General features: G+C 38.5%; 1 protein-coding gene across 1 annotated transcript; it reads right to left on the bottom strand.

The window, feature by feature from the left end:
• Positions 1-1306: 1306 nt before the first annotated feature.
• LOC101161054 (putative E3 ubiquitin-protein ligase HERC4) lies at positions 1307-14400 on the bottom strand. The gene is made up of 24 exons (XM_011476312.4): positions 14365-14400; positions 13691-13951; positions 13493-13613; positions 13329-13405; positions 13034-13258; positions 12180-12271; positions 11552-11682; positions 11296-11420; positions 7088-7155; positions 6897-6979; positions 6764-6823; positions 6593-6692; positions 6269-6500; positions 5005-5150; positions 4804-4911; positions 4617-4715; positions 4176-4334; positions 3960-4100; positions 3709-3878; positions 2855-2918; positions 2704-2774; positions 2444-2627; positions 2221-2362; positions 1307-1949 (listed from the first exon to the last, which is right to left on the bottom strand). Exons 2-24 carry the CDS (start codon positions 13908-13910, stop codon positions 1711-1713), a joined length of 3057 nt encoding a protein of 1018 aa, XP_011474614.1. The 5' UTR covers positions 13911-13951; positions 14365-14400; the 3' UTR covers positions 1307-1710.
• Positions 14401-15177: the final 777 nt, after the last annotated feature.

The raw sequence follows: 15177 nt of genomic DNA on the forward strand, positions 1-15177 counted from the left end.
CTTCCTGCTCATTTTGCCTAATTTTATTTTATTTTATTCTATTTCATTTATTTATTTTTATTTGTGCCAATAAGTCGATTTTAAGGCCCTTATGACATTTAAAGTTTGATTCTCCTCTGAAGCTGTTTTATCAATTTGTCTATTTATCTAGGTGAATCAATGCACCCAAAATATAGTCTAATGTTTAATTTGATATATTTTCCTTCAATGTGCAGTTGGGGCTGGATAAGGGATGAAAAACAGTCCAATATATATATATATAAAAAAACGCCTCCCATACTTATTGTACCCAAATATATGTCTAAGAACAGCCAGATCTGCTCTCGCTGCAGGACATAAGAAAGGTTTCTGTTTATTTCAGAATAAATCAAGGTTTTGTCTTCTTCTGCGCTAAAATTGGTCTTTCTTCATTCCTTCATGTATTCATTTGTTGTCTTTCTGTATGCTTTGTGGGCTTAAAATGTGGATATTCACAAAGAATACTTGCAGAAATCTGATCGAGCGTTAATTGAGTTGTATTTGTGTGTATGTTTTACGATGCAAGAGAGTGTGAATAGATTGTGTCTATTCATTAGACTTTGCTTTCATGCTTGAGTGGACTGGAATTGATTTTAGGGTTTGTGTTTGTAGGTTTGAGGTTTCAACTATTGTTTGACTGAAGCTGCATCAGTCTGCAAGATGATCTCATCGCTGTTGCTCTTTGTTTGAGCAGCACAGCAGAATAATGGTACCATCTAGTGGTTTATTTCTTGCAGTCTCCCAAACTCACATTCAAAACAAACGAAGGATAAAGTTTTTACTTTTTTTAAAACATGAATTGCAGATCTTGTGGTGACTTTTTCATAAATTAATCTGTTTTTTCCCCCCTCAAGACTTTTAGGATTTGTATAGTTTTAACAACATTACTTGCTACTTTATTCATTTTACATTTTCTACAACATTTACATTATTTTATGCCCTTGACATTTAAGATTAAATGCATATGTTTTAATAGATGCTTGAAACAACGCATTTAGTTCAAATAAACAAAAAATATAAAAAAAAGTTTTTGTTTTTTACAAGCTTGCTTTTGGCGCCATCTAGTGGCCATATTAAGAATAACCATTGGAAACATAACCAATTTGTAATTAGTCATCAGTATTAGGAAATATACAAAAAATTAGGGAATTTATTGGCTATAAAATTAACTAAATATCGGCATACACTCATCAAATATCATTTACAAAAATGCAATTAAAGAAGCCAAGAGAAATTTCCAACACCATTTGTCAAGAAATGCAAAAACAGACAGAAAATAACCTGACAATTTTTTTCATTATGTTAAACTTCCTTTAATCACAATTAAAGATTAATAAATACATTGTAATTTGTTAAAATTATATATAATACGTTTTAACCCCAATCGTTGCAAACAAGTCCCCAGTAGGTTTATCATATTGATGTGCAGATTTGTTAAGATAGCTATTAAAACTGTTGCAAAAACGTTCAACATTTTAAAAAGGATTGCGGCCATAAAATCTTCAAATAAAGACCCTAAGTAACAGAAAAAAAACCTACACCTTTGATGTATTTTCAATTTTGAAAGTTTAAGTTTACGTTTAGTGTGCACGCAAACAATGTCTTCTACTTCAGTTAATTGTGCATTTTCTAATGATAAGTAAAGAAGTCTTACAACAGCAAAACTGAGCTGCATCTCTGCCCTGCACAGACTCAGTCAGACAAACGTTCCTCCTCACTCGAGAATGTTCTCTCTGCTTCCAGGGCCTGAATCAGCCTGTCCCTCATGATCTCTTCACTTGAGTATGAGGGCAAATCCAAAATATAGTAGCATGTCAGAGATTCGGGGAATTGCTCATCGGGTGATCCACTCGAGATGATTTTTAACCGAACCCTCATCTGGATCTGACCCATGCCAAGAATTGGAGCTTTTCTGGAACCAGTCACGAACCCTAAAAGGAGAAGACAAGCTGCTGACTGTGGATCATTTTAGTTGTCATTTCCGCGCAATATTTTTTATTATTTATAATAAAATATACAATATATATTATATTCAAAATATAAATGCAAACATTGTAACTATTATTATATAGAAAAAGAATATCTTGTCTTAGTTAACGACACAAAAACAGACGCTGGGCCAGTTTTATGACGTAGTTCTCTACAAGATCCCCTGCTGTGAGCCTGAACGTTTTAGCTTTAAAAGCTCTCAATAGCACCTACAGAGGAAATCTTTCTTCTGATCTTCAGTAAGGTCATCAAAGACTTTCCAAAACATTTGCATGGTGGGGTTTTGCAGATGGCTGTCAAAGCGGGCCAGCTGGCCACCATTTGCTGACAATGGTAATAGCTCATGCAGTGTGTTCTAAAAAGAAAAGAAACAGAAACTGTAATTTGTTGAAGCAAAAACCAAAAATACAGAGTTCCAAACAAGAAATTGCTGTACCTGCTTTAACTTTTCCCAGTCGTAGTCATCTTGGCCAACCATCAACCTCTGCAGCTCCTGTGGCTCAAACATCCTCAGAAGGTCCCGATCGCACAACTGGAAGAAGCCTCGTTCAAACTCCTGGAAAACACTCTCCACAGACTGGTTGAAGACATAATTCACATAGGCATCCACAAACTCCTTCCTGTGGGGCGGAAAAGAGCCTTAAATTAGCAAACATTTAAGAATTTTGGGTGTGAACGCACATGTTTAATCCATACTTGTTTTGGCTGGTGACTGGCTTTCCTGGATTTTCCGGATCAAGGTCAATGACTGTGTCATCCCAGGTAATCTGCACACAACAATTATGAAACTGGTTATGAAATCTTTGGAGTTGTAATGCCTGACATTGATAAAAGAAGTAAAGCTAACCTCAAAAAATATGTACTGGTCTTCTAAGTCATCATCTTCATAGTTCATAATGTACTGCAGGCTCCTTTAAATACACAAAATAAAAGGAAAAGAAAAACAATGATTACAATAAAGACAAGCAGAAAATAGAACATAAATGGCCCCAAAATTCTAGAAATATAGGGAGAATAATTTTTTTTATTTTCAGGACAACATCTTCTGTCGCAATATGTTGGAAGAGTGTTTAAAGAATGGAGAGCAGCAAAACATCTTCTGTTTTGATGAACCTTTGAATTTTAGCTGCCCTGAAGAACAGAACCCTAAAATTGCGGCAGTGTCTGAGTACATTTTAGGGAGTTAAAAACTGTTTTTTCTCCATCCAGTCAGGTTTTGTTTGTTAAAATGCATTTAATTATCACCAAACATTGTTTTTAAACATAATAGGTTGGCATTATAATAAAAAAAAACTAAAATCTTTCTAATAAATTTACTACTGGTGTGTCTTCTAAAAGCAAAAAAAAGCATTAAGGTGCAGAGATACATTTTGTCAACCACATGTTGTAATGTATTAGTATATTATACATACATTAAAGTATCCCATATGGATATATATATATATATATATATATATATATATATATATATATATATATATATATATATATATATATATATATATATATATATATATATATATAAATATGGATAAAATCCAAGCAGAAATGTATTTGGCTGTACAGTTCTACATTTATTTATGTAGAGAGGAGATTTGTTAAGTAACAGATCTAATATGTCTTTAGCTGAAGGTGTGTTGGAAAATAAGACATCAATGTTTGTAAAAAGTTCTAATTAACCAGTGACAAGTAAGTCCTTACTTTCCAACCTCAGGGCAGAACTCCATCATATCCTGAAGGGTTGGTTTAACGCCAAGCAGCTTCTTGAACAGAACCAGAGGGAACGGCACAGGAAAGATGCAGTCATTGTGGAGGGCCAGTCCACACAGGAGCCCAAACAGGTACACGTCTGCCTTGATCCTCTCAGGTTCCTGCAAAATACAAATACAAATCTTGTCATTTAAGTCAGAAAATAGTTCAAATAAGACTCCTGTTTTGGATGCTATTCCTACATTGATGGAGAACCAGACCAAAGTTTCAGAGTCGTTGGTCCTGAACATTTCTGGTTTCTCTTCCTTGATCCTCGGGAACAAATGGTGAAAGAAATCTTTTTTGTAGACGTTTGTGATTTTTGTGTCTCCATCAAAGTAAACCTGAAAATGAAGTCGCACGATGTTTAGTTCCTCTCTGACTGTGTCCTACTCATTAGAGGAAAATAAAAAACTCACCACAAGAGCTTTCTTGATGTCTGTGGGAGGAGCTTCAGCCAACTGTCTGAAGGAGTCTTCCACAAGGGATGATCGCCTAAGATTCAGCTCAAAGTATGATGGGGGTGGAGGAGCCAATCCCTGGAAGTAGTAAAGCATCCGTTCTTGTTGGACCTCTTGCTGAAAAAAAATCCATAAATCACATATCTCAGAAATACATTTTTGATCTGGTTTTTGTTTTTTAATGTTCGTGGGATAACGTCTTTTTATTGTAGTTGGATGAAATCTTTAAAAATTCATTGTCTGTTTTGTTACCAGTCAACAGGATTAACATGATTGACCTTATTTGGTCTAAATTAGTAGTTTAATCCTAATCTTTTTTAAACTAAAAGAATGAACAACAAATATGTTATGTCCAGTTTGCAGAGCGGAGCTGCACGCTAAAGGCGTTGCTTTAATTACCACAGTGAAGTAAGAGTTGCACTGAAACACCAGTTGTTTAGACTTGAAATCCATCACAAATGCAAAGCTGCAAAGAATGAGTGGAGGATTGTCCACAGCCTAAAAAAAAAGAAAACCTTATCAGAAAGTGACCAAAAAAATCTGAAAATCAAAGGGAATCAATGAAAAAGAAAGAAATCAAACCCACCATAGATTTTGACTGCTGACGCCAACGAGTCACCTCCTGCTCTATAAATATTGGGCTAAACTCCAGGCAAAAGGTTGTTTCAGGGATCTTCATCTTCCTCTTGTTGACCTTGACAATCAAAAACGTGTAGTTTATTTTATTACCGGTGATAATAGATTTCTGACGACCAAAGTGAATAGAATGATGGCTTTCAACACTAACATTGTACATATTCTGCAGGATCTGCAGGATGTCTTTGCTTGAGCTGTGAGGAAAAGCCTCGATTCCTAGAACCTCTGAAAGAGCTGTCCTCCACACGTTCACATGTCTGCTTTTGTTCTTCATCATGGACAAAGTCCACCAGTTTGCTGAAATTTGAAAAAAAAAAAGATTGGTTAAAACCTCTGCAGCTTTGGAGCTCCAGGGAGCCATGAGAAGAACCTCAAGTCACACTTCAAACTGCAGAAAACCTTCCCTGGAGTGACCAAGGCAACCGAAATTACTCAAAGAGCACAAGTGGAACTCATCCAGGAGGACGACAGAGAGGCAGAGCAACGTGAAAAGAACTGCAGGCCTCACACAATAAAGTTCAGAATTCAGCAGTAAGAAAAAAAAAAAAGAGTACAAGACCAAAAAATGTGGGTTATGTCCAAAACCTTTGCACAGAATTTCTGTGAAATGATGAGATTAAAAAAAACGCTTTTTTAAAGGATTGTGAGTCCTGTTAAATCTAAAGGCAGTGTCACACAAGCCACTATGTACATTTTGGGCATATGTCATATATGAAAATTGGTCAAATGTTAACATACCTGGAAAATGTGAGAAAAGTTACGGTCTTTACGTGAAATTTCCACAGATGTATCACAAATGAACCACGTTAGACCTGTCGGCTGAAACCCTCGACACAATGACGAATGACGAACGCAAGAAACACTTCTGAATTATTGTGCATGTAACACCAAGGCTGAAATTTCATACTTGAAAAATGCTCAAAATGTACTTAGTGGCTTTGTGACACGGCCTTCAAGTCAAGCTGTATTTCCAGGTCATCATTGTAAATGAGAAAGTGCTCTTAACTGATCTTCCTGTTAAAATAAAGTATAGATGAAAATAAAAACATTAAAGTTTCAGTAAAGCATCATCAGTGATAATCAAACATGGTGGTGCTAGTGTGATGTGAGGGGCAAACTTGTAGCTTTATGATAAACTGCATTCAGTATTTAAAACACTATGTCTTTTTTAAGTTTACAGATTTGTGATGTCGCGATAAAGAATTATCTTAAACACTTTGATCAAATAATGTTTAACAGTCTCATAACATTCAGCTCCAGGTTTGGTTCTGCTTCATCTGGATTCTAACACCAAATGGGTATATTTATTTAATAACCGGGAAAAATACATATTTCTAAGACCTAACAGGTCTTTAAACCAATAATAAAAAAGAAACAAACAAAAAAAGATTTCAGTGAAGTCTCCATCCTGGTACCTGTGATCTGCAGGTGTTCAGTAGACAGACTTTGGACAGCGGCAGCAACCTTCATGGCGATCTCCACGCCATGAAAGCCCCTCCCAGTCTGTGGCCCCTCCCAGAGACTCCCATGCCTGAGTGTCTGAATCGCATAAAGAAGCTCGTTGAGGATCAGGAAGACCCTCAAGCCTTCAACTCCGGCTGGCTTCTCGTGAAGAGAGGGAAGCATCTTCATCACAGCCTTTTCCACCTGTTAAAAGAAAAAAATGCATTTAACCTGAAGAACACAACTCTAAGACTGTGATTGAAAATCACATTTAGTTGAATGTTTTTGTTTTGTACCTCTATTTGAATGGCTTCATTGCGCAGCAACTTGTTAAAACCACTTTTGCAAAGACACAAATCCAAACCGGAGTAGGTTGAGGATGTCTGGAAATGTTTGCTGAGAGATAAATAAATGTCAGGGATGCAGTTTGAAGCCAATTTACAAGATCCTGTTCATAAATTCTGTACCTTTGGTTAAGGAAGCTTCTGTTCATCAAGGACGCGGAGGAAAATCTCTGGTCAATTTCCCTGCAGGGATTCATCCAGTAAGATTTTAAATGCAAAGTCATGTGTGGAATATTAGTTTGCCAGTTTAACTTACTGCTTTACTTTTGTTTGCAGCTTTGAGTCCCATTCAGAGATCCATCTGTCCACCAGTATCTCAACGGGCACTTCAGACACATCCTGTTTTGGGACACTTTTTAGCTCACTATGCATCTCCTGCTAAAGTAATGGTAAACCTTTTTTCTTTTGCTGACAGCATGGTCTGCCTTTAAAACATGTTTGTGGTACCTGCTCAGGTCTGCATGTTGCAAATGAGCTGTCTCCTCCTGCAAAGATGTTTTGGATTATTGGCCCCTCTGTGGAGTAAGAGCAGAAGAAAATACTTCATGTCTTTGAATGTGTTTGGCTGTGAAAGAACAGCACATTTTTCTTGTATTGTTTGGATAAAAATCGTTTAATCCACAGCAAGAAGGTTTCGACCAGTCCCAAGGAAACTAATCTCAAACTTGCTGCACTCAATGTCAGATCTTTATGCAACAAATCATTTTTAATCAATAATCTTATCTCTTCTTTTAATCTTGATTTTATGTTTTTAACTGAAACATGGCTTGACAAAAACACAGGAAACATAGTTCTAGTCGAATCAACTCCCCCCAACTACAAACATGTATCAGAAATACGAGAAAATAAAAAGGGTGGAGGCGTTTCTGCACTGTTTAGAGATAATATTGCAACCCGCAGACTATCATTTGGTGTGTTTTCATCATTTGAGTATGTGTCCTTTAAGATTGAGTTAAAACAAACTCCTCCCTTACTCTGCATAGTCATGTACAAACCTCCTCAGCACAGCCAAAGTTTCATTGATGATTTCACTGAAATGCTCTCAGTTGTGTGCACAGACTTTGATGGTCTAGTCATTACAGGTGATTTTAATGTTCATGTTGATAATGTCAATGACAGAAATGCAAAAGAGCTCAATGCTGTCCTTGAAACCTTTGATCTAATTCAGCATGTAAGTTGCCCCACCCACAGCAGAGGGCACACTCTGGACCTGCTCATCACAAAGGGGGTTAATATTTACAATGTCAGTGTGGTTGATGTCGCCCTCTCTGATCATTTCTGTGTATTCTTTGACCTGTCTGTTACTCCCAAACCACCGCCTGGCCCTGCAGTTGTCCAAAGGAGACAAATAAATGAGAGCACTAGGGCACAGTTTGTAGAAATGATAAACCCTGAAAACGCCTCTGGTGCCAATGTTGATGAAATGCTGAATTCTGTTACTTCTAGCATCTTGAATGTTCTGGATGCCATTGCCCCTATGAAGGTTAAATTGAGAAAACATAGACAGAAAGCTCCCTGGAGGAACGATGATCTAGTCAGAGCACAGAAACAACAGTGCCGCAGAGCCGAGCGAAAGTGGCGCAAGTCAAAACTCCAGGTTCATTATGAAATGTATAAGGGGGAGTTGTACGCTTACAACCAGATCTTATGCAGAACAAGGGAAAGGTACTTCTCTGAAATCATTGGAAGTTGCAGCAGCAACTCTCGTGTCCTGTTCACAACAGTAAACAGATTAACTAACCCCTCCAACCCAGCTACCAATAGAACTGGTTTGCACACCTAAATGTAATGAGTTTGCTGTATTTTTTAATGACAAGGTTCAGGGCATTAAAAAAGCCATCAACTCCACAACACATATAACTATCGAACGGCCACCTACTCACTCTAAGCTGACTCACTTTGTACCTGTCACTGACCAAACTGTCCAAGAGACCATCACCCGTCTGAGCTCGTCTACATGCTGCCTTGATGTGTTACCCACTAGATTTCTAAAGTCTGTCCTGAACAGTGTGTTGCCATCAATTACTCAAATAGTTAACATGTCTCTTCAATCTGGAATATTTCCAGAGGCCTTAAAAACTGCAGTCATTAAACCTCTCCTGAAGAAGAGCGGTCTTGATCCCACTGTACTGAATAATTACAGACCTATCTCTAATCTGCCATTTTTAGGAAAAGTCCTTGAAAAAGTTGTCTACCAACAGCTCACTGATTTTCTCTTATTAAACAATTCATTTGATGTTTTCCAGTCAGGTTTTAGACCCCATCATAGCACAGAAACTGCTCTTATCAAGGTAACCAACGACATCCGCCTGAACACTGATGATGGCAAAGTCACTGTCTTAATCCTGCTAGACCTGAGTGCTGCCTTTGATACTGTTGATCATGGGATCCTTTTGCACAGACTCCAAGACTGGGTTGGCATCTCTGGATCTGCCCTAAGTTGGCTCAAGTCTTATCTAGAAGACAGGAAATATTTTGTTGAAATTGGGAGTTGTGTCTCAGACTACATGGCCTTGACTTGTGGTGTGCCCCAGGGATCGATCCTGGGACCCCTTCTGTTCAACCTCTACATGCTGCCACTAGGGCAGTTAATATGCAGTAATAACATATCTTATCACAACTATGCAGATGATACTCAGATCTATGTGTCACTGACAACAGGTGAATATGGGCCGGTGGATTCACTCAGCCACTGCCTCCAACAGATCAGTGCGTGGATGCAGAACAACTTTCTCCAGCTAAACTCAAACAAGACCGAAGTTATTGTTTTTGGCCCACAGAAACAAAGAGAAAGTCTCAGCAGCTACCTTCATTCTCTGTCTCTTAAACCCTCAAATCAAGTCAGAAATCTAGGGGTAATCATGGACTCTGACCTGAACTTTAACAGCCATATCAAGTCAGTAACATCAGCGGCATTTTACCATCTGAAAAACATTGCCAAAATCAAAAACATAGTGTCAAAGCCAGACCTGGAGATACTTATTCATGCATTTGTCTCCAGCAGGTTAGACTACTGTAACGGCCTGCTCACCGGCCTCTCAAAACGAGCTGTAAAACAGCTTCAGTACATCCAGAATGCTGCTGCTCGAGTCCTGACCAGAACCAGGAAGTATGATCACATTAGTCCTGTGCTCAGGTCTCTGCACTGGCTCCCTCTACCTCAAAGAATAGACTTCAAAGCAGCTCTGCTTGTGTACAAGTCTCTCCATGGCCGAGCACCAAAGTACATCTCTGACATGTTAGTGCCATATGAACCATCTCGTACTCTGAGGACCTCAGGGGCCGGCCTCCTGTTGATTCCCAGAGTCAGAACTAAACAAGGGGAATTAGCGTTTCAATATTCTGCAGCTAAAATCTGGAACAGCCTCCCTGAAGGCGTAAGACAGGCCTCTTCTGTGTTCATGTTCAAATCTAGACTTAAAACATTTCTGTTTAGCCGTGTATATGACTGAAAGGTCCTATCTGCACTTTTCTTTCATTTCCTTCCTTTATTTTTAAATCAGTTTTCAATTTTTTTTTTCTTTTCTTTTAAAGTAAATTTTATGTTGATTATTTCTATGATGTATTGTGATTTTAATGCATTTTTCTGTTTTGTGAAGCACCTTGAATTACTTTGTGTATGAATTGTGCTATACAAATAAACTTGCCTTGCCTATTGTTTAAAAGCTGCAGATCAGTCCAAAACTGAAACCCACAAGAAAGAGACAAAAAAAGTAAAACATCTGGCAAGAAAATTGCCAAAAGGTAAAGGGCCACAACGCAGGAATCCAGGGTTCAATTACCAGAGGGGAATAAGCAATAGTACTGGGGGCAATTACCATATCAATGGCGAGCAATTCACATCACCCAGTGGGGGTTCTTGGGCAAGACCCTTAACGCTACTGCTTCCCGAGTTCGTCTGCAGCTCACCGCTCCCCCAGGATGGGTCAAATGCGGAGAACAAATTTCGCACACCTAGGTGTGTGACAGAAAGTAGCACTTTCTTCTTTTTTCTATCCACTGCATACGAGAACTGCACTGAATGCACATTCTGGCTCCAGTAAATGTTTCTATGTTGGAACCAGACAATGTCCGCAGTGATTGGTCCGAGTCAGTCTTAAGCTACGTTCACACTGATGATTGTGTATAAAACTCTGCATATATTATATTTTTATATTAATTTAAAAAAACGTGTCAACTCCATCCTCTACAAACTTTCTTGCTAAAACTTCAGACCTTGTCAGTTTTGTCAGTGGATTCACAAGACTCCAATACTCTTTAGGGGACATTGACATCTTGGTGGACATAAGTAGGAGCATATCAAAGAATTCTTAACAACAACTACCGGTAATCTCAATCAGTTGATTGATTAATTAAGGTAGAACATTACTTTATGTAAGTATACACCATTTTCCCATTATTACTCATAATAATAGATATGCTGGAGTGCACCTGTTGATTTTATAAATCTGAATATTTTCGTTGTATTTAATGTTTTCCATCTGATAGCAGCAGTCAATGTGAACCTAGTAAAGTCTATAGGCTTTGTGTGAACTTCATGAAAAGTGTTGCATTTAAAGAGTTTCTATGTTCATATAAGTTTGTGTTTAATTTATACTTAAATCCTTTATTATCATTGTTTGCATTCTGTTATGGATTTTAACAAAATGATTTACCTCGTGGCAGCTGCACAGGCAGCGGCACACATGGATGAGTCTCCTCTCTCGGTCCCAGCTGACCGTGTTCGTTACACCCAAAGGAGTACACCTTCATGTGGTCTGTCAGGACTAATGTGTGATATCTGCCAGAGAAACCAAGAGAAGCTCCTTCAAAAGCTAGAAAGACTTTGCTAAAGGGCAGCATGACAAACAGAGCATCCATGTCCCTCTGCAAAACAGAGAACATTTCAGTTTGACGTTGCAGTAACTCTACCTTCCACAAGCAATCTTGGTGACTTTTGCCCCCCAGAGCTCAGCAACAAGACGAGGGCAGAGCGCATTCCGAAACGAATTGTGTCCGAGTTGTCCGTAATGACCGGAGCCAAACGTGAAAACGGTACCATCCTAAAAAAAATAATAAGAATATAAAATAAAATAAAAACTCTGGTTCACTTCACAATTCACAACGACACGTGAAAAAACTTTAAGTATATGTTAACATAGTCATACAAAAAGTATATAAAAGGCAACAAAAAAGTCATAGGATTACTGCTTACTTTTCTTTTTATTTGATTTTTATAAAAAAATGTTTAAATTAGTTTTATAGAATATTTCTTCTCTTAAGGTGTAATAATTAAAAAAAAGGTGCTTAGAATTCACAATAACATAAGATGCATTTTATTAAATATTTAGTTAAAATAAAATAAAAAAGAATAATTTTAGACACACTGTTCACTACAGCTAAACAATTCCAAAGTTTTAAATAGATGAATAAAACAATCTATTTGATTCTTTTTATGTATTTTTAACTCAATAAATGTCACTTCCACCCAAAAATACAATCTATAAAAATGTGGTTTGGTCTAACAAAATATATATATTTTTAAAATAATGTCAATCACCATTGTTAAAACAGCTGTGTGATCCTTCCCACAGGCAGCAAAAACAGTTTTCTTCATGTTCAGATAATGAACAAGGGTTGGTGTTTCTCTATCTGCGGAAAAACAAATTAAATGAAAAAATAAGAATCAAGCTTGAAATGTCTTACAAGGAAAGGTTTTAAAGTTCTACTCCGATCATCTCTTGATATTTTCAAAGTGTTTTAAGTGGTCTTTTAATTATGATTATGCCGTTTTTAGCCAAACAGTTCAAAACACCTGTCATTTTCTAGGGCCATCGTTCCCACATGTAGGCAGTTGTGGATGGGACTGTAGGTGCGGAGTAAGCCCGCCCCCTTTGCCAGTCATCCCTTTGTTTACATTAACTCCTGCTAGCTTACAGACCCTCACAATCCCTAACCTAACATTACCGGTGGAACAAAAATGGCGAGTAATATTGAAGCTATCCAGCCGTACAGTTTTGAGCCAGATTCCAGCTCAGACGAGGAAAACGAAGACGTACATGGATGTAGTCGTCTGTAAGGTGATGCATCAGAATAGGGCGGAGCAGGGAGCTTGTGGCCCAATGATTGTAACTTGTACATCACAGCTAGAAGCTTTTTCAAATGGCATTTTCTCCTCTGCTACTGATTCAGAATGACTTTTATAAAGAAATACTCGGAAACACTGTTTTAAGCTTAATAAATGTCCTGAAAAATGCCACGAGAACATGTGAAAGACACCATTTTCATCGGTGTGAGTCCCTATAACACCTTGAAGACATTGTAATGCAACAAGTTTGGCAATTTGCAAGTGAATTTTTGTTTTTGATTATGACAAATTTGAACAAATTTGTTTGTTTTTTTAAATGTCAGTACCTGTAGTATCTCCCAGTCCGAGCTGTCCACAGTCGTTTCTCCCCCAGCCGAACACACTTCCAGACACAGAGAGGGCAAAGCTGTGGTCCCCTCCAGCAGAGACCTGAACCACAGGCATGCTGGACAGAGACCTGACGCATTGGGGTGAACTGATGCTGCTGCATCCTTCCTTCCCCAGACCCAGCTGGCCCCTGGAGTTCTGGCCCCATGTGTACACCTGACCATCTGCAGGTCAAAGTACCATGACTGCTCTGACTAACACGGCTGACTCAGTCACTACAGTGTGTACCTGTACCTTTGCTCAGCACCACCGTATGCTGACTCCCACACGCCACCTGGGTCACTGTGATGCCACTCAAAGCCTCCAGAGACCTGAAACGACAGGCAGAGCTTCAGGATTTTGTCCCATGAGAATCACACCAGGCAGCATCAGTAAAAAAAAAAAAAAAAAAGTCACACCTGGGCGTGAAGGGGGGGTGAGGGGAGTCCACGCAGAAAACCACACCTGTGTCAGAAAGCAGGGTGACCCCATCGTCCGTGCAGCCCACAGCCGCAAGCCTCTCCTCACATTCGACAAACTCTGCAAACACACCGCCTTTTAATCCCAACAGCAATGCAAGGCACAGCACAACCCCGCGGCGCGGCGCGGATGCTCACTCTGCTTCCGCTTCTCCCGCGTCCCGGCTGCGCTCTCGCTCACGCGGATGATTGACGCCTCGCCGCTGTCCTTAATGAAGGCCAGCACCCGCAGACCCACGCACAGGTCCGCGACGTGGAAGCTGAGCTGAAGGGAGCGAACTCCTCCAGCCACGGGCGGGACGGCGCTGCCTTTCTTCAGGCGGAAGCCCTGCTGGTAGTCCTCTCCCCACGACAACATGTCTGAGACTGAAGCGGCCAGCTGGCGGAAACGAAACTTTCCTCCATTTATGACGTAAAAATGAAAAACGAAACTTTGCTCAATTTATGACGCAAAATGATAAACGAAACTTTCACGCGGGGGCGTGACAACAACAACACTCCTGATAGGGAAAATGAAACCAAAAGGGCTGATATCTTTTGGAATGTGAAGGTGGAAACTTAGCCATAAAATCTTAAACAACCGACTTAATGATTCAGCATTTGATGAGCTCCTGGAGCCAGACTATTCTCCAACATTTATATTAAATATAATGAAAAGATTCTGCCTATATTACGTTCCATGAAGATATACATTTTGTAAAAAAAAAACAATTCAAATATTCACGTCTTTAATTAGTGAGTTATTTTTCTGCTAAACTTGGGAATAACCAGCAGAGGGCGCTAACACCAAATATTAAACATTAAAGACTCACTTTTTGGTGTTTTTGTGGCATTTTGTGATGATGGAGGACAAATATGAAGAAAATTAAACTAATTTTTAAACTCATAAACTCATTTTTGTTATTATTATTATTTTGTATTTCTTTATTCAAATCAAATCATTGTGAATTAGGAGCAGACAAAAAATGCAGTTTGATAAAGAGCGTATTTGTGACAGAAAATACACAAGGCTCCATTCCGCTCCATTCTGATTACAGTTTGTAAGGATTCCTTTCAACAATGACTCATTTCATAATTTGTATTTTCTGATCCAATTCGTAGTCGATGTTGGTTCTTTTTGAAGCAACAGTAAAATGAACCTAACAATTCTCAATCCAAATGGTATTTTCCAACATTATCGATGTATCTCATTATATATCAGTTTCTTCATGGTTTAGGCTGATTCCATTAAACAACTTGCCTGTGACAGATCAATCTGTTTTGATTTTATATAGAAATCCGTTCATTGCTGAAACCCTAATTTTGATGCATCCACTTGAATGTCTTTGTTTTCCTCGGCCGAGCTGGCATCTGGCTCACAAATTCTTCTAACTAGACGTAGCAGTTATTTTATCATCTAATATGTTAGAATGAATGATTTTACTATAGACTCAGGGTCCAAATAACACGAATTTAAAAACAAACAGAAATTCCTGCATAAAAGGTACAGTAGAAATAAATATAAAAGTGGTAAAAACAGGCATAAATATCAAACTAAAAACAGAAATTACAACCTTAAAAACTGAAGGGCGTAAAATGCCTCCATATCTCCAGACTAGAGACTGATATTTAAAAAGGCTGATTTT

Source organism: Oryzias latipes, chromosome 6, assembly GCF_053564925.1.
Source record: "Oryzias latipes strain Hd-rR chromosome 6, Olatipes_Hd-rR_3.1".
NCBI lineage: Eukaryota > Metazoa > Chordata > Actinopteri > Beloniformes > Adrianichthyidae > Oryzias > Oryzias latipes.